The sequence below is a fragment of the Lutra lutra genome, chromosome 4 (assembly GCF_902655055.1).
Source record: "Lutra lutra chromosome 4, mLutLut1.2, whole genome shotgun sequence".
NCBI lineage: Eukaryota > Metazoa > Chordata > Mammalia > Carnivora > Mustelidae > Lutra > Lutra lutra.
In genome coordinates, this window is record NC_062281.1 from 34383597 (window position 1) to 34404641 (window position 21045).

General features: G+C 30.2%; 1 protein-coding gene across 39 annotated transcripts in view; it reads right to left on the reverse strand.

Moving 5' to 3' along the window:
- RIMS2 (regulating synaptic membrane exocytosis 2) overlaps nucleotides 1-21045 on the reverse strand; it is a 587006-nt gene that overhangs the window by 247660 nt on the left and 318301 nt on the right. For all 39 annotated transcript variants that reach the window (XM_047727198.1, XM_047727199.1, XM_047727164.1 and 36 more), the window contains 2 exons: nucleotides 19351-19522; nucleotides 16138-16291 (listed from right to left, as the gene is read on the reverse strand). In XM_047727198.1, coding sequence (XP_047583154.1) covers nucleotides 16138-16291; nucleotides 19351-19522 — 326 coding nt within the window. The remainder of the gene's footprint in view (nucleotides 1-16137; nucleotides 16292-19350; nucleotides 19523-21045) is intronic.

A 21045-nucleotide genomic window follows, 5' to 3' on the forward strand; every position in this document is an offset into this window, starting at 1 on the left:
AAGTGATATCACACTTCTCATACAGTATGGTATAAAAATGTTATAATCATACACTTCTATTTTCCTCTCCTAATCTTCATGTTGCTGTTGCATATATTTTACTTTTAATTATGTTGCAAACCTTAAACTACATTGCTATTTGTTTTAGCAGCCAATTGTATTTAAAGGTATTTAAACAATAAGAATAAACCTTACATATTTACCTCTCTAATAATCATTTCTCGTGTTCCCTATTCCTTTATATACATCTATATTCTATATTTCCATCTGGTATCATATACCTGAGGGATTTCCTTTAATATTTGTTGTAGTGCATCTCTTCTGGTGATGAGTTCTTTTAGTAGTTGTATGTTTGAAAAAAAATCATTATTTCACCTTCATTTTTAAAAGAAAAACAAATGGGTACAGAGGTCGAGATTGATATCTTTTTCTCTGAGTACTTGCACTGTTTCCAATGAAAAATCTGCAGTCTTCTTTATTTTATATCTCAGTTATGTATCAAGTCTGCTGTCTCCACATGCTGTATGTTTTTTTATTATTGGCTTTAAAAAATTTAATTATGAAGTACCTTCATATATTCTTATGCATGTTTCTTGTGTTTAGAGTTCATTGAGCCTCCTGGACATGTGGGTTTATAGTTTTCATCAAATTTGGACAATTTTCAGCCATTATTTCTTCAAATATTTGCCTCTCCTCTCCTGCATGACTTAAATTACTTGTGTATTAGGCAGTTTCAAGTTGTCCATTGCTCACAATGTTATTTTTTAGTTCTCTTTTTTATTTGTGCTTTGTTTTGGATAGTCTTTATTGCTGTTTTTCTGAGTTCACTAATTTTTTCTCTGCAACGTTTATTGTTGTTAATCTCATTCAGTATATTTTTATTTTGGACATTGCAGTTTTCATTTACAGATGTTTCATTTGGATCCATTTACATCTTTCATGTCTTTACTTAACATTTGGAACATAAGGAGTATATTTCTATAATTGTTTAATATCCTTGTTTACTAATTAGAACTTATGTACCAGTTCTTGTTTAGTTTTGATTAATTTAAATCCTTTTTATGTTGTTTGGTTGTTTTTTTTTTTTTTCTCTTTTGCATGGCTGGTAATATTTTATTAGAGGCCAGCTATTGTGAACTTTCCATTGTTATAGGTTAGATATTTCTGTACTTCTATAACTATTCTTGAGTTTTTGCTACATGCAGTTGTGTTACTTAGAGACATTTTGATCCTTTTAGTTCCTGCTTTTAAGATTTTTTTTTTTTTTTTTTAGGTGATACAGTGTCAATCTAGGGCCAAATATTCTTCACTAATGAGGCCAGGACTTCCGCACTCAACCCAATGTCCTTTGAAATCTGATGTTATCCAGTCTCATGGGGGGAAAAAACAGACATTATTCTCAGGCATTATTACTTCTATTCTTTTTTTGGGTGGTCCTTTCTTGAGGCTTAGGTAGATTCTTCCATTCATTAACTAATCAGTACTCAGCTGAATGCTTGAGAGGGACTCTCTGAAGTTTTTTGTAGTTCTCTCTGTTAATCCTTCTCTCCTCTTCAGTAGTCTTTCCTGTGAACTCTAGATGCCATTGTCTCCCCAAACTCTTAGTTCTATCACCTTAGTTTTGGGAGTCCATAGGCTCCATCTGCCTTCTCTTGCCCTATGTTCTGTGCAGGATATTCTTTTAAATTGGCATGCTAAGGCAATTTTAGGATTCAGCTCATTTGTCTTCCTACTCATAAGAATCACTGTATTTAGTTGCCTGATATCCAATGTTATTAAATCAATTGACTTATATATTTGTCCATTTTTGTTGTCTGATGTAGGAAGTCCAGTCCCTTCTATTCCATCCTGGTTGTAAGTGGTAGCCTTCCTCAGTAGATCTGAAACTTTAGTGTGCCATTCCTGAAGCTTTTTATAATTATTTCCTAATCCTATTCAAGAAGATAATTTTTAAAAATATAAAAGTTCATTAGACTAAACATATATAAATTATTTTCATATTAAAAGTATTAAAATTAAAGTAAGTCCCAATGACCAGTTATAAAATTTCACATTAGTTTAAAATATCTTGACATACTCTTTGCATGTGTGAATTTAAAAATCATAATACATTAGAGTAACAAAAGTAAATCTATTCAGCTTTCCTTAGAAAATATGACAGAATAGCTAAAATGATGGAAACTGCAGCAAACATCATAGTTTTAATTAAATTTAATTCAACATACTTAGTATTTTTAATACTAACCCTCCATAAGTTAGAAACATTAAAAACTGTTTTCATATAAATTCAAATTTTGAGAAACAATGCACACAGTAACACAGAATATATGCACCCATATTTCATTGATCTAATAGTACCATACTAAAAGAGACAATATTAGACATACTGAAATCATAAATCACTATATTTCAACAAATGGTTTTTAATACCAAAATAATAAAGATGTAAACATGGAAATACTGGAAAAGTACTACAGGCAGAAAAAAGAAGCTACTAACATTTTGTTCAGGAATTTAACATATGCACAATAACCAGACAAAGCACAAAACAACAAAACCAATTAAACTGTGCATATGAATACATGCATTTAACACTGTGCATGCTAAAATTTACCTGAATTATATGAACATAAGGCTTTATCTGGAAAAAAAAATGTTAAAATAATGTCAAAAATACATTTAAAAATCATTATATGTAATAGGGATATTGAAATCTAATCTCCACTTTATAGTACAGACTGTGTTTTAATATTTTTGTTATAAAATAAAAAGGGCATACTAATTTGGGATAAAATAAGATAGAAAGACACATCATATGTGAATTAGTAAAAAATCCAAGTATGTTAGCAGAAATTCTGATTAAATGAAATCGTTACAGGCTAAGAGAAGGTACATAAAATAAAAAATTAATAATAGACCTGCCTGCATATTAATGGCAATCAATTTTATCTAATAATACATGGTTATATAACAAACCATGAAATGTAAGCGGTATTGGTTCCACAAAGAAATTTAGCATGCAGTAAACAACTAATGAGCTTAAATTGAAGGAATGTTAGAAAAACACTATGATTTCGGAGTCCTTGATTTTGAAAAAGTATATTTTAAAATCGATTTCTTTTAGAGGAAGAACAATTTGAAAATTTTCAGGGAACAAGTTATTTTGATATTCTCACTTGATAAAAATGAATATATAGAAAGAGAAATTGTCACAAATAAGTTAACAGAATACAAATTAGTTACATTTTTTATATAAATATTTATAAAGTTTTAAAAGGTAGGAAAATATTAATAAGTTGTTTTCACATTGAAAGACAAGTAAATTTTCATGTGAATATCATTAGAAATTTAAGGGAATGTATGAACTATCATGCCATAAGAATACCAGAGAAATGTAAATATGCCCTAATATCTGGAAAAATGTAAATATTTATCCTGACACATCTAAATCATTAGCCCAAAGATAGTAAGTCACAGGGAAATAAAATAACAGATACAAAGGCTATCACAGAAACTTAGTTTCTAATGTTCATATGAAAGATTTAAAATTTGAATGAAATTATTCTGAGCTTTATTTAACAGAGAAGTAGGATATTTGACAATATTTTACATGATTTATTTGTCTGATTAGTAATCTATACAGTGGTGGAATTATATAAAGTATTTGGGGGAAAATTACTATTCTAACCACTGTGTAGGAATTTCTGAGGTTAGAGTATAACTGTAGGAATTAGAAAAAAAATTGTAGAGTTGAATTTTATAAATATTGTAACATTTATCTGGACATACGTTCATAGACACAAGAAAAGCTGCATCAACTAGCTTAAACTAGAACATAAAAAAGCAACAACATAAACTTTCAGGTTTGACCAACACTAACCCCACCACTTCATTTATCAGGTTACCAAGTTACCTTCCACCATTTTCATTTAAAAGAAATTTCATACATTTACCATATATTTTTAAAACCCACTGTTACTTTTTTCTGAGTTTCCTTCCATTGTTTTCATGTACAGCTTGTTTAAATACTCACTGGGTGTTATATGCAACTGAATAATTAAACATTACATCAAAAACTAATGATGTACTATATCCTGGCTAATTGAACATAATTATAAAAAATTTTTTAAAAACAGTTGAATAAAATAAATTACTATTAACAAAAAATAAAAATAAAAATAAATTGATTATTTTCCAATGTGAAGAAAATAAATACTCATGTATATTTTTCTAGCCTTTTTTTTTTTAAGATTTTATTTATTTATTTGACAGAGAGAGATCACAAGTAGACGGAGAGGCAGGCAGAGAGAGAGAGAGAGGGAAGTAGGCTTCTTGCTGAGCAGAGAGCCCAATGTGGGACTCGATCCCAGGACCCTGAGATCATGACCTGAGCCGAAGGCAGCGGCTTAACCCACTGAGCCACCCAGGCGCCCCTTTTTCTAGCCTTTTAACATTTTTACTTATTATACTTAAATTTCATTAAATCTAAAATTAATTTTGACATACTATATAAGGAAGTGGTATGCTGGTAAATGTTTAACAACTATCCATCTGGAGAAGAAAAACCTTGATTTGTAGTATTTGTAAATTTCCACAATGTAAATACTCCCAGATAGCCAATTCAAGCTACCAATGTCAATCTGTGAAGAGAAGAAATGTGCACAACTGGCTCTAGTTCCAGCATACCATCAGAAACAGAATTATTAACCATACTAAAGTTAAAATATAATAGTAGAAGAAATCCTAGGTAAAGTCACAAACATAAACTGAAAATGAGACGACTGAAGATGCTTTAAGATGTCAAAAATTCTTATATCACAAAGGAAAGGAAAACTCTGAGAGTAATAATAATGAGGAATCTCAACCTCCAAAATATAGACAATGAAAATAACAAAAGAAGAGAAAAGTTATAACAATCTTTCTAAATGAGAAAAAAAGTAGAATAAAAGTAATATAAAGAAAAAGAATTTGTATAATCAATAGAGCACACATGTATATAACTGATAGTACAAAACTGTCTTACGAAGAGGTGATCACAAGACATGTAGCAAAAAGTTATAGGAAAAGTGTAACAGAAAAGTGTTACACAGTTAATAAATAAAATTATCATGTTACAAATTGAAGTAAATGTCTACATTGAAATCGTATTTTACATACTGAAACAATTAACAATTTTACCAGTTTTATAATTCTTCATAGATATCTTTGTATCATGTTAAATACTTTTTATTAAAATATTCATGATGATGATATTCATGCTCATATTGATTTACACACATATGCAAATTAATGCTAATATAACATATCCAAACCCTAGAATTTAAATGGATAAATAGTAAAGGAAATATTTCAGTTGTGGTCTTCTTACTTTACGTCACTCTACTGTTGAGCTGTTTTGTTTTTTTTTAAAGATTTCATTTTTAAGTAATCTCTACACCCAACGTGGGGCTCAAACTTACAACTTTTTTTTTTTTTAAAGATTTTATTTATTTATTTGACAAAGAGAGATCACAAGCAGGCAGAGAGGCAGGCAGAGAGAGAGGAGGAAGCAGGCTCCCTGCCGAGCAGAGAGCCCGATGCGGGGCTCGATCCCAGGACTCTGAGATCATGACCTGAGCCGAAGGCAGCGGCTTAACCCACTGAGCCACCCAGGCGCCCCAAACTTACAACTTTTAAAAATTAAAATTTCTACTCATTATTAAAAATTCACAATTTATAAAAAGTTTTTAAATTGGAAAAAGGTATAAACATTTCAAGCTATTCAAGCTTACATTTTAATTGCAGGGATTTTAATAATAAATATTAAAAATATGTCCCAGATATACATATTTATATTTACAATCTATAATATACATATTTAACATAACCTTCCTGTAGCATATATATAATATTTTTTAAGCAATGTATATATTTTGGCACAAACTGTGATGCTGAAAAATGTTGAAAGAGATTTTTATGAGGAGAGATAGGGAATTATTTACTCATTGTGACACTTATCAATGCTCATTGCTTAATTAGACCTTATGATCTAGATGCAAGCAAAGACATTTCTCTCCTAATTTTTTCCAATTCAGTTTACTGCTTTCCCAAATTTATCTCTAATATAAATATCATTTAACTTTCTTCAATTTCAAAATACATGAGGTTTCATTTATAAGCAAGGTAGGTATTTGTTTATATGGTATAATGAAAGGAAACCTCCCCTTAAAACATTTTTTCCCTCATGTTGCAACACGTCAAGGAGAGGGAATACATCATGTTAAGACATTATTGTACTACTTCTTTTAGTCTTCTATCCTCAAATTATATTTAAAAATGGTAAATCTCATAATCCATAGCCTGCCACTCAATGCTTTCTACATATAAGTCTTAAACTATCTAGATTTTATGTCTTAACAATTTATTGTTATCATAGCATACTTAACAATTTATTTTTCTCACCTCTATTTATTGAAATATTACTTATTCTTTTAAGCCCTAGCTAAAATGCTCATCACAGTTAGCAATATTCTCTAATACCTTCACATAAGGTTACAATTTTAGTTTTATAACTTTCCTATCTATATATAATAAAAAATTATACAAGTTCCAAAATTATGGCATGATCATGTACTGAGATATAAATTATGCTTTATTATTCTTACATTTTTATATTTTAAAGAGGTGGCAAGGTTTTTTTGAGTTTCTTTTAACTAGGGAAATTAATGTTTCCGGTTGAAAAGAAAAATGACATATAGAACTTTACTTTCCATACTCTAGGCTTATTAATGAGATTTTGCTAGAGGAGAGAAATAAGAAAGGAGTGTAGAGGGGGCAGAGAAAGGAGGAAAGCACTGCTGAAGGCCAATATTCCTCAGAATTAGTAAGGGGACAATGATTAGAGAGCTTTGTGAATAATAGGGAACCAGGCTCTAGGAACTCTCTGCAGTCCAGTGATATTTTAGGATTCTGGGATGGTAGCTCCATGATCAAGCTGGATGCTAAGGCCCAAAGAACTAGCATTAGTAAAAATTTCTAGGCATAGACCTAGATTCAAATAGGACAAATCAATGAAGCTCTAGAAGGATTAAAAATTAATGGGTCTTTTCTGAATATTTTCCTTTTTTAAGGCTTCCTAGAACCTCCATTAAGAGATGCGAGTAGGTAAGGAGAAGGAAAATTGATATTTGACTGGAAACATAGATACCTAAGTAAAATTAAATATAGCTTTTGAAAAAAATGTGTATTTTACATGTAAGTTTGTGAATAAGAGTTTTATTGATATCTAAATATCATGTATCTTTGAATCAATCACAAGCACCATAACAAGTAACTAAATATTTGTGGATATAAATAAAATAATGTGAATTTCAAAAGAAAGCAAGAAAATAAAAAATAAACAATATTGTGTAAAATATTAATCACAATTTATAAGAAATTACATTAAATATAAATGTATTAATTACTCCAATAAAAATAAGTCTTGTCATAACAGATTTAAGAAGATGAACTTTACATTGTTTTCAAAAGATAAACCTTAAATATAAGGACACAAAGAAGTGGAAAGCAAAAGGATTGAGAGAAATACACCACACAAAAAAATGTTAACCAAAGAAAAGCAGATATAGCATTACTAACACCAAGCAAAGAAGGCCTTAAGGAAAAAGCATGCCTAGATATAAAAAGACATATTATATAATGATAAAATTATCAGTCTATTAGAAAAAGTATAACAATTTAGTTAGTATAGACCCAATAACATAACTTCAAAATCCATTAAGCAAATAGTGACAAAATTAAAAGGAAAAAGTCCACAATCATACATAGAAATGTTAACAACTCTCAATAACCAGTGGACTAGTCCGATTGAAAAAAAAAAGCAAACCCAGATTTGAACAACAAAACTGATAAACCTGAATAACTTGTAGAACATGTACAGAACTGTGACAAAATAAATATTCTTCTCAAGAACATTTGCCAAAATTGTTACACAAATCACCATAAAGAGAATTAGTAATTTTAAAGATTCCAAATGATTCAAAGTATATATATTTTGATATGCCAGACAAAAATGAAAGAAAGAAAGAAAAAAACAAACAAACAAACAAACAAACCCTAGGTTTGGAGAGTTAATAATACATGCCTAAATAACTGATAGGTAAATCAAAGCACCTCAATAAATATTACATAAGTATTTTCTGAAGAAATGAGGAGAAACAAGCTATATCTAAGGAAAGTAAAAGAGGGATATAATAAGAACAAAAATTAGTGGAAAAGAAAAACAAATACAACCTAGAATGTAAACAAAAGTTTTTTTGTGTGAAAGACTACTATAAGTCTGACCAAGAAAAACAAGAAAAGAAAAAGAAGAACATCACTACACATCGAATGGACATTAGCTAGATAAGAGACATTATTATGAGTAATTTCATGTAAATAATTTTTTTAATAGAAGAAATGTAAAAATTCCAAGACGAATCCAACTTAACAAAGCTGGCACAAGTCACAAATTTTGAATAGTTCTAAATTTAGCAGAGAAACTGAAATTATAATTTAAAACCTACACACTAAGAAATTACCAACCTTAATGACTTAAATGGTGAATATGCCTAAAAATTTAAAGAATTAATACCAATAATGTAGAAATTCTCTCAAATAGAAAATAATGGTATACTTTCACTTTTTATGAAACCAGCACAACACTGAAATCCAAACTTGAAGAGTAAATAAGAGTAAATAAGACATCAAACAGAAAAGAATAAATATTTCCTAGTACTTTTTTGAAGCCAGTATAGCATTGATAACAAAAGCTAATAAAAGACAATCTTTCCTTCTCATGACTATAGATGCAAAAATTCTAAATATAGTATCAGTAAATTGAAACCTGGGATAGATAAATTGATAACGCATCATGAGATACCTGTATTCATCACAGGAGTGGCTAGATTAACATTTGAAAATCAATGCAATATACCATATTTGTAGAATAAAAGAGAAATATTATATGCGTATATCCATATATCTAGAAAAAATTGATACAATTCAATATGCATTCAGGATTTAAAACTTTGGTCAAACTAGGAATAAAACAGAACTTCCTGAATCTCAGTGTAGTGTAAAAATTTAACACTAATTTAACAAAAATATCAACTATAATTGATAAATATTTAAAGCTTTTCCTAAGAATCGGGGAACAAAACATGGATGGCAACTTCTACTCAACAATACCACTTTGCTCAGCATTTTATGATAAGACCTTGCCAAAGCATCGAGTAAGAAAAAGGAAAGCAAGGTATAACAATTTGAAAGAAAGAGGAGAAATTGTCATTATTCACAGGTAACATAATATTGTACATCAAAACTCAAAATAATGTATGAAAATGTTATTAGAATTCAATGAATAATGAATAATAATAACTTTTATTTCTTAATATCAACATCCACTTAAGTCAAATCCCTAGTTACTGATATAGTAAAGATATAAAAATCTTTGCATTGAAACCTATTAAAATATTACTTAGAGATACAACAGATTCATAGAGTGGAATTCTCCTCACTCCCTGGAGAGATTTCAGCTCTCCCCAAAATGATGAAGTAATTTGAATCAAAATTCCTGAAGGGTATTTATGAAAAATGATCATTTGATACTCAATTTGTTGATTAAGAGCAAAAAAATAAGAATGTTAACAATGACCTTAAAGAAGAACAAAGCTGGGTTAGTTACACTTCCAGATATCACCATTTAGAGCTACAGTCATTAAGATACTTTGGTATGGACACAAGAATAGAAAAGTTGCCTAATTGAAAGAAATAGACTTCAAAAAGTTAACCAAAGGCATGTGGCTTTTTAAATAAATGTACTGGACCAAGTGGACATCCAAAGGGTTAAGAATGACTTTTGATCCCTACCTCACACAATAAACAAAACTCAATTCCAAATGAGTTGTAGATTCACCAAGCAGAATAAAGCACTATTCTAGAAGAAAACATATAAACTTGACCTTAAAGAAGACAAAGATATTTTCATACAGATCACACCAACACACTAACACCAAAGAAAAAATTGGAAAACTAAAATACATCAACATTAACAATTTCTGTTGATTAAAAGATCTCATTTAAGAGTGGAAAGGCAAATCAGAAAGTAAAATACATTTGCAATATATTTATGCTATAAAGAATTCAAACTTATAATTAAAAAAAAAACCTCGTAAAGCAATAAGAAAAGATAGAACCCAAATGATAAATGGGCTAAAAATTTGAGTAGGCTCTTCCTAAAAGAGGATATCTAAATGGTCTATTAACCTATGAAAAGATCATTAGAGAAATGCAAATTATAGCCACAGTGAGGTAACACTGAACATCCACGTGAATGGTAGTGAAAGTAAAAATACCAAAAACAAGTAATGATGTGGAAAAACTTAAACCCTCAACACTACTGTAGGAAGTACAAATTGGTATGGTTTTTTACTGTAGGAAGTAAAATGGGTATAGTTTGAGAAACTGTTTAATAATATCTACTGCATTTGAATATGAGCATAGCCTATTACCCATTGATTCTACTACCAGGTATATTCAAAGCAAAAATGAACACATATGATTATAAAAGGGCATGTATGAGAAATTTCATAGCAGCACTAGTAGGAATGGCCCAAATCTGAAAGCAAACTATTAGTCAACTGCAGAATGCATAAATTCTTGGATATTTAGAGAAAGGAATTGTGTATAGCAATGAAAATAAGTTAATTGCAATTATTTGCAACAATATTGATAAACCTCACAAACATCTTGGTAAGAAAAAAAAAAGCCAGATGTGAAAGAATAAAATATTTATAATTCCAATTCTATAAAATTCCTATGTATGTGTGTGTATTCCATTTACATGAAGTTAAAAATAAGCAAAACTATTTTGTGGTATTTGACCTTGGCAAGAAGAATACTTACTAGAAGAGAGCAAGAGGGAGGCTGGTGATGTTCTATTTCTTGATGTGGGTGCTACTTATATGGTTTCCGGTACTTTGTGAAAATTCACTCAGGGGCATATTAATGATTTATACACATTTCTGTATAGATGCTATACTTCAGTAAAAAGTTTACTAAAAATGTAGAGTTCTGCTTCTGGGAATGACAGAGTAACTTATATTAGACTAACTCTCCTGCCAGTAGTAATTGCAGATATTGGACAAATATTTTAACAAAAACTGTTTAAAGACACCAGACAACAAACAGATGCAGGCAGAAATTGGTGCATGGCCCTTGAAATAAGAAAAGCACATACTGAAACAGCTTTTCTCCTAAGGGCCTTCCCAGTTTGGTGCCCTGCAGAGGTGCTATAGCTCAAGAAAAAAGTTTCAATCTTACATGGCTGAAGAGCCAGCGGTCAGAGTTCAGAGTTTTCAGAGCAGCTAGAATTATAAGGAAAATCCTGAAAAAGAGGGAGCCAGAAAAGGGGAGGCACAAAATTTACATACAACAGCCCCCTAAATCCTTCCCTAAATTGTAAACTGCAGAGGGAAAAACAAGAAGAAAGTCACAGCTGGAAAGCTAAAAGAGATGCAACTTCTTGATGCACAAGGACACAGAGTCTGGGGTTTAAGTCCAGTGATATCATGGGATTTTGGCCAATATCTTGGACTTTGCCTGGGAAGTTCACAAATTAGGAATGAAAACCACAATCCAGACTAAGGACTATGCTTTAGAACAAAGGAAGAACCAAAATAGAATTGTCTTAACATATCCTTCATATGTTTTAGGTGATCCTTCAATAATTTCATTGTCTACCAAAATAAAAGCCAACATTTTTCCAAATCCAGAGCCTCTAAAAGGTTGGAAACACAATGTTCCAGTATACAATAAAAAATTATTATATATGTAAAACACATGGAATGTGATCCAGAATCAAAGGAAAAAATCAGAAATATAAGTAGACCCACAGAAGACTAAGATATTGCAGTTAGCAGATTTTAAAATAAATATTATAAATGTATGTGAGAATTCCCAGGATTACACACACACATACATTACATATAAATATAATATAGATACTGAACATGCATGTATGTACATTACATACACACATGTACACCTATGTACATATGTATGTATATATGTAATGCTATGGATTTCCATACATTTACATATGTGTATACATGTGATCCTGTAAATTATTAATATATTTATACACATAGACATCATATATGTATATAATATTATACACACAGGGATATAATAAAAAGAGGAATTTCAGGAAGGATATAGGTAGTTCTAAGAAAACCAAATGTAAATTTTAAAATGAAAAATACATTTTTGCTAAAACAATTCGTAGTATGAATTTCAGAGAAATTGAACACTGTAGAAGAAAATACCAGTAACTTAAAGACACGATAAGTAAAAATAATCAAAACTGAGTAAGAGAGGAAAAAGAAATTAAAAAATAAACAGAACTCAATAACCTGTAGAACAATGTTAAGAGATCTTTAAACATGTAACTGCAGTCCCAGAAAGAGATAAATAATAGAATGGCATAGAAAATTAGAACATTGGCCAAAAAACATCTCAAATGGTTGAAATCTTGAGAAACTTACATGATGAAATCACATCTCTTTTACCTAACACCTCTCAAAACCATCATTTTGGTTTTGTCCCAATGATTTATTTCCATTCACTTTTCTAAAGATTTGTGGTTATGAGACTGTATAAAAATAGTAGATGTGAAGTTATCTATTTCAAAAAGTGAAAGGGTAATAATCTTACATTTTGCTAAATAAAGAATTAACATCTGAGATGTCAAAGAAATGAATCTGATTAAAATGGGACTAGGAAAAGAATAAAGGAACAAAAAGAAAACTCTTTTTCATCTGTATAGTTCAAATTGTGATGAGAATGGTTAATAAGATACCAAGTAACAAATTTGTAAATGACTTTTGTCATGTTAAAAAGGAAAATATTCACTTAAGACACTATGCAACTTTAACTGAATGAGAGTAAGGAATATATAAAAATAAAAACTTATACATCAAAATATACCTTCAAAAAGAATCTATGTGTCAAGAGAATAATGAAGAGTTTCTCACCAATGAATCAAAATAAAATTATGTGAATATGTGAGATATTTTACCATCTGTAAAAGCAATCTCACTTCTCTATTGAAAAATTTTAGTTATTTGAACATATGGCTCCAATCTTGCTCACACCTTTTTAAAAATGCTTAATTAATCACTCTTTGAAATATGCACATTTGGTAATGTCTAAATAACATCTGGGATAACAGTGGGTGAAAGTAGCCTGAAGTTAAAAATTATAGAAAATATTACTTTCATATTAAAATTTAATTTCTCATAATCTAATTTCTTTCAGACATGAGCAATGAGCATGTGGCCCTTTCTACAGATGTTTTAATACGTAGAACTCTCTTACTTTGTCACATACAGAAATACTGGTACAAGAAGAAGCCATCCATTTCAAATACCTTCCCTAATTCCTTTACTAGGGAAACCATTCAAACGTTATAATCAAAGTTGCCTGGACTTCCATCTCAAAAAGAATTTAAAAAATATTTAAGTTAGCTATAAGATATATGCCATTATTATTAGAGTGCTTTTTAAAATATTTCCTTACATGTTTAAAATTATAAATCACTAATGTCCATGGAAATGAAATAGTTTTTTGAATCACTTGAATCATTTGAATCTACAAATTTGAATTTGAATTTGAATCTACAAATAGATTAAAATAGGAAATCATGAGCAGAGAAAACAGAATTCCAACAATACCGATAAATATCCATATATATGTTCAATATATATATTGATATATATGTGTGTGTATATATGCGTGTGTATATATATATAGCTGTATATGTATATGTATATGTATATGTATATATTTATATTAAATGCTATATATGTATATATATACATATATGTATATATATCATAGCCTCAGCTCACAGCCTCAGAGATTGAATTACCAACATATTCTATTATGTGGACGTAGAGAAGAAATGAGGGATTATTATATATTTTTGATGATAACTATTCATGCATACGTTTCATCAAATATGTTAATGATCATGATCTTTAACCAAATAAGACATAAACGCAATATTTACTCTTTCCATGAAAAAAAAAAAAACAAACCCTTAAGGAGGTCATTCTTATGAATGAATTTTTTAAATAATTAATGTTTACTTATACCTACCTTAACTTGAATTTGACATTGATGAGCAATATATCCTCAGCCAATAGTAATGTCTTTAACCTTCTATTTCTAAGTGTTATCTCCTAATCTTCATTTCCTTTATTATATGTACACGTTTTTATTTATCTTCAGTGTTACACATTACTAATAAAATATGATTACATTGTAGATGCAAAACACCAATTTTTACCATATGTTCGAATACTGAAAATTTATTTTATCAGAGGTTAGTTGGTAGGTAGTGACAAGACTGAATGGTGCAACATGAAACCATATTACCAATGAGTGAATTTAATACTATTAATGATTAAGTAGCAGAGGAGCTATTTGGGAAATGATTAAATATTAAAAGCTATAAACTTAACTAAATCAAATTAATTGCATGAAAATCTATGATACATGTAGCTAACTAGAAAGAGTCCATCCTCATTGTTCTTCCACTATTCTTAATTCACTGGGGAGGAAAAAAGTAATGAAAATTGTTGGTAGATCTAAGAGTTTAGATATTAAGAGTCTGTAATAGCAACTGGAGTAAGTATTAGTAGCAACCTATAAACAAACTATAAGAATTAGTACGAAATGGTTTGTATTAGTAAACTTCGTGTAGTAACCCATGATCTTACCCAGTGATTTAGAGAGAAGTACTTGGGTGGATTACAGTGACCCAAAAGAATACACTTTTGTATGACTCCACATAAAATGACTCCACATAAAATTCATAGTAGTGTAATTATTACAATAAGAGATGTTGTAAAGGCAATTGCAAATAACTGTGGGTAAATGTTTACTCTATGGAGAAGCTGAAAAAAGTGAGTGCTGTAAAATTAGTGTTTAAATAATGAGAGACTGTAACTAGTGGAAATAAAATTCTAGTCACCAGAGACATTATTTTAAAAAAGAGTAAAGTTAATTCTCTAGGCTTTCTTATGACTAAATATCCCATAAGACCTATCCTTTCTTCTAATTCTCTATTCATCAAATAGCCTTCTGATATATAATTTAGTCCTCTATTCAGCAGGGAGAATGTGATCCACGTAGACCAGAGTCATTTGTTATGTTGCCAAATACATTTCCCATGATTGATAAATGACATGCCTTTTGTGCTTATAAATGTACACTTCTGAAATTTGGTTAATGTCAATCAATTCTCCATTACTGCACAAAAAAATGTTGCTAAGCCTGGAAAATGCTGACTCCATGAAGATAAAATTATCCCATGAATACTACACAAAGAAGTGAGAGTAGACACCTCCCCCTTTTAATAATAGACTCATCAAGAAAACAAATTAGATTTGTAGGAACAACAAACCAATAATGCCACTTTTCAGTCTAGAAAACATTTCCACATTTCTTTTAAGATTCTCTGAATTGATCAAATTCTATTTGATATTTTGGACTATGTATAATTCAGGGTAAAATGCAAACACTAACGATAATAATAACAATAATCACATCAGTTTATATTCCCGAGAATATTTAACTTTTATAAACGAGGACAGTGAATTAGAGAGAGAACCTACCTGAAGTCATATGCCTCTTAAGTGAGAGAATCAAACTTTAAACCCATGTTTGTTTGACTAATATTCATGGTCATGGTTTCAACCACTATACTATACTTGTCATCCTATATATTTATCAAATAGTTAGCATAATGAAGATGGAAATCATAATTTCAGACATGTAGAGCTACATGACCAAATTTTACTATAGTTGCTATCTCATTTCTATGTACGTTTCCAACAGCCAAAATTAAAACATAACTGTGGGGTCATACCATGACAAATGAATGCTTTAAGTATAACCTCATTTTAGTGTATCAATTTAAAACCATCAGTAGCTATGAAAACACTAATAGATGCCTGTTAATACCCATAATGGGATCTTCAAATTCTATGTCATATATATATATATCATTTAAGGTCATTCATAATGGTCTGATAAATCTCACTGAAAACTTACTTTGCAACCTTCTTGTTGGGCTCTCTCCATGGAGCTGTCGTCGTGGCATATATGGAGAAGGGTGGGGAAGTGGTAATGAAGAAACATCATGGGTCTGAAGTTTGTACCAATGTGGCTCATCATCTAATAATGCTGTTTCTAATTCAATTAAAATCTACAAAGCCAAGAGACAAAAGAACGTTATATATCCACAACATAGAAACTCTCTTAAATGGTCTCATAACTTTTATAATATGATAATTATAATAATAATGCTGTTGGTCAAAAACAATGTTATGTTACAAAATTGTCCATATATTTTGACAATAACTAAATAAAAGTTAAATATGCATAACTTCTTACTGACTTAATAGTTTTAAATATCTAAATTTTTTATAGACCTCTGACCACCCACCTACTGTTAAATTTGCCATTACATAAAGATAGTACAAAAAAGGAAAAAAAAAAACCACAGGCCAATATCTCTGATAAACACAGATGTAAAAATTCTCAACTAAGTACTAGCAAACTAAATCCAAAAATACACTAAAAAAATCATTCACCACAATCAAGTGGGATTTATTCCTGGGATACAGGGTGGTTCAATATACACCAATCAATGTGATATATCATATCAATAAGAGTAAGGATAAAAACCATATGATCATTTCAGTAGATGCAGGAAACCATTTGACAAAGTACACTCATGAAAAAACCCTAAACAAAGTAGGTTTAGAGGGAACATACCTCAACATAATAAAGGCCATATAGGAAAAACCCACAGCTAACATATTCAAAGGTGAAAAACTGAAAACTTTTCCCCTAAAATCAAAAAAAAAGATGAAGATGTCTACTCTCACCACTATTATTCAACATAGTACCAGAAGTCCCAGCCACAACACTCAGTCAAAAAAAAAGAAGTAAAAGGCATCAAAATTGGTAAGGAAGAAGCAAAATTTTCACTAATTGCAGAGGACATGACATTATATACAGGAAACCCTAAAGACTCAGCCAAAAAAACTACTAGAATGGACAAATGAATTCAACAAGGTCACAGAATAGAAAATCAAAAATCTGTTACATTTCTATATAATAATTATGAAGTAGTAGAAAAAGAAATTAAGAAAACCATCCTATTTACAATGGCACAAAAAATTAAAAAAACAAACAAACAAACAAAAAAAAAACACCTAGGAGTAAACTTAACCAAGGAGATGAAAGACCTGTACTCTGAAACTATAAAACACATGAAAGAAATTGAAGATGAGACAAACAAATGGGAAGATATTCCACGCTTGTGCATTGGAAATTATTAAAACATCCCTATTACCCAAAGCAATCTACAGATTTAAGGCAACCCTATCAAAATACCAACATTTTTCACAGAACTAATCATCCTAAAATTTATATGGAACCACAGAAGACTCCAATAACCAAAACAATCTTGAAAAAGAAAAACAAAACTGGAGGTATCACAATCCCAGATTTCAAGATATAGTAATCAAAACAGTACGGTGCTGGCACAAAAATAGATACAGAGATGAATGGAACAGAATGGAAAGTCCAGAAATCAACCCACAATTATGTAGTCAATTAATATTCAACAAAGGAAGCAAGAATATGTAAGAGGAAAACTACAGTCTCTTCAACAAATGATGTTGGAAAAACTGGACATCTACATGCAAAGAATTAAACTGGACCACTTTTTTACACAAACTCAAAATGGATTAAAGACTTAAATGAGACCTGAAACCACAAAAATCCTGGAGAAGAGCACAGGCAGTAATTTCTCTGACATGAGCCATAGCAACATTTTTCTAAATAAGCCTCTTAAGGCAAGAGAAACAAAAGCAAAAATAAACTATTGTGACTACATTAAAAGAGAAAGCTTTTCACAACAAAGGAAACATTCAACAAAACAACAAGGTAACCCACTGGGTGGGAGAAGATATTTACAAATGATATACTTTTAATATCATTTAATTGATTGACTAATTAACTGAGTGATTGATTAATTTAACTAATCCTTTTAATTAATCAGGGGATCTTTATTAATCCCTTAATTAAAGGGATTAATATTAAAGATATATAAAGAATTTCTGTAATTCAACACCAAAACAATCAAAAAAATCCATTTTAAAAACTGGGCAGATGCTACGGTGAGTGCTGTGAAGTGTGTAAACCTGGGATACTACATTATATACATTATATGTTTATAAAAAAATAAAAATAAGTAAATAAATAAAAACTGGGCAGAAGACAAGAGCAGACATTTTTCCAAAGAAGACACCCAGCTAATGGACACAAAAAAAGATCACTAACATCATTAATCATCAGGGAAATGCAAATTTGCCATTACAGAAATAATGCTTATTACTACAAGTCTGTAATAACTAACATTTGTATATTATTTGGTAATTGAAAAAAATTTTATTTACACTTATTAATTTAACCTTTACAAAAACCTTTAAATGGGAGACAAAACCAAATTAGAAGCGTCTACTATACGTTAAGAACGATGTCATATGTTATCTTAATTCTCAGAAAAAAAACCTGCTAGATTGGTCTTATTCAACTTTTACAGATAAGGATACCAAAGCTAACAAAGGTTAAAAAAACTGATCTAAGTTCATACTAGCTGTTAAGTGAGAAAGGTGTAATATGAATCAAAGTCTGTCTTATTTAAAACTCTGTGTTCAATGTATCATGTCACTAAGAATTAAAAACAAGAAAGAAAGTGAAGAATGGATTTTTAATAGGAACTGTATCCTCATATGGATTTTATAATATGAATATTTAATAAATTTACAAAGGAAACCAGTCCACAAGAATAATGACTCTTTTATTCTTTTAGGGTCCTGTGCAAAGATGACACCGTTTGTGATTATGTATATGAGAAATGCTGTGTGACAATAACTCACTCTTCAGCTCTGGTTGCTAAGCAGAACCGTATTATCTGCCACAAATGCAATACATTTGTGAAATACAAACCAAACTTTCAGCATTCAACACTGAGATTTCTACAGTAGGAATAAACACCTAAAAATTGTCCCAGATTATTTAGAAACCATTTTTTTCAGGCATCAATGTTTTGTCTTAGAGCAATAAATTCATTCCACGAAAGAAACGGTTTACTTTTTCAGATATTCAAATATATGATTTTACTGATAATCACATGAAAAAAAGTATTTAAGAGGACATGAATAGTCTCAGTTTTAAAATAATTCCAGATACCTCTCCTAAAAATTCACTTTCTTCCTCTCGAACTCGAGCTTGATCCCAGAGCGTAATCTCTAGCATTCGCTCCCTAAACTCTCTTCGGTGGACCGGGGAATAAATGAATGTTTGGTTCCATTTGGGTTCCAATGTTTTCTTTACTGTTTTAGTTCTTCTCTTGTTTTTATCACTATAAAAGAAAAAAGAATATAAAAACTTACATGAACCTTTAAGTTTTGACCTAAAAATTATTCATTTAAAATTTCTCAGGGAGTGAAGTCTTAGCACAAATATATTTATCATACATTATAAATATTATATCACTTAACTCCTACTAGAATTTATAAGTATATAACTTAATATAAAGTATATAATTTATAAGTATATAATTACATCACTTTATAAAGGCAATATTTCAATAAATCTGAAATCCTTCCATGATAATTAAAAACTTCACCTTTCTCAACATCTAAATAAAACCAGACTGAAAAACAGTAATTCTACATATTTTTAAACATATTGCCTTATTGGAATCCTTCAAAATGGCAATGAACCAATAACATTACATACAATACTCACTTAAACTACATAAGTGTAATTGCACAAAAGTCCAATAAATTGTGACATTCACAACTTTTTATCCATATAGTTCAGCTGAGCAATTATAATTACATTTTATCAAGTTACTTTCTTGCATAAAGAAATACATACTTGCCCATCTGACAGTTATCAAGTCTTTAAAAGCACTATAAAATTATTTTTTTTCTTTTTTGGGGGGGAGGAGAGGTAAAGGGAGAGAGAGAACCCTAAGCAGGCTCCATGACCCGCAGGGCTCCACACAGGGCTCCATCTCAGGACCCTAAGATCATGACTTGAGCTGAAATCAAGAATCAGCTGCTTAACTGAGCCACACATGTGCCCCTGTAAAATTATTTCTGTGTGAGGTAGCCATTATAACATTGGCTGGAAAAGCAAGCCTGCCATCCCTAACGGATGGGACTTCCAGCTCACAGGCTTCCGTATTTTTAACTGCATATCTCTATCAAGTGAATGTTTTTGACAAAGCATCCCATTACATGCATATATAGTTACAAAATACATACATGTATTACTGTACTGTTTTACTAATATATTGTGTCAATTTGTGAATATACAAAGTTAGAAATTAAAAATAATTAGGTAATTATTTTTAGGTAATTATCAATTACCTAAAAATATATTAATTATAAAAAGAATCCGGTAATAAAAATACTTAGGTAAAAATTCAGAAAATCCAAATATTTTTTCCTGAACTCCAACGGACTGTCTCAGACATCCCCTGGGTGCATTCATTCCTTTTAGAGATCCCTACTCTAGCTTATTAGAGAGGACCAATGGTGGGATAGGAACAAAGAAAATCATCTAGGAAGAAAACATTAAGCTATCTAGAGAGCTTATTTGAACTGAGTAGACAATAAGGTCCAAGTAGAACTATATTAACTGGCACACATTCCCTCAGCACAACACAATTCTAAGACTTAGAATACAGGAAGCAGGGAGAACTAAGAAAGGATAGAGCGTCTCTCCAACTTCTCCTAGGTAAATACAGGGCTTAATGTTCAATACAGATTGGATTTAACCAATCAAAAGCACATATATTTCAAAGCTCATATATTTAATGTGGCAAAAAGCCATTTTTAAAACAATGTATCTTTATTAATTTCTATTGTCTTG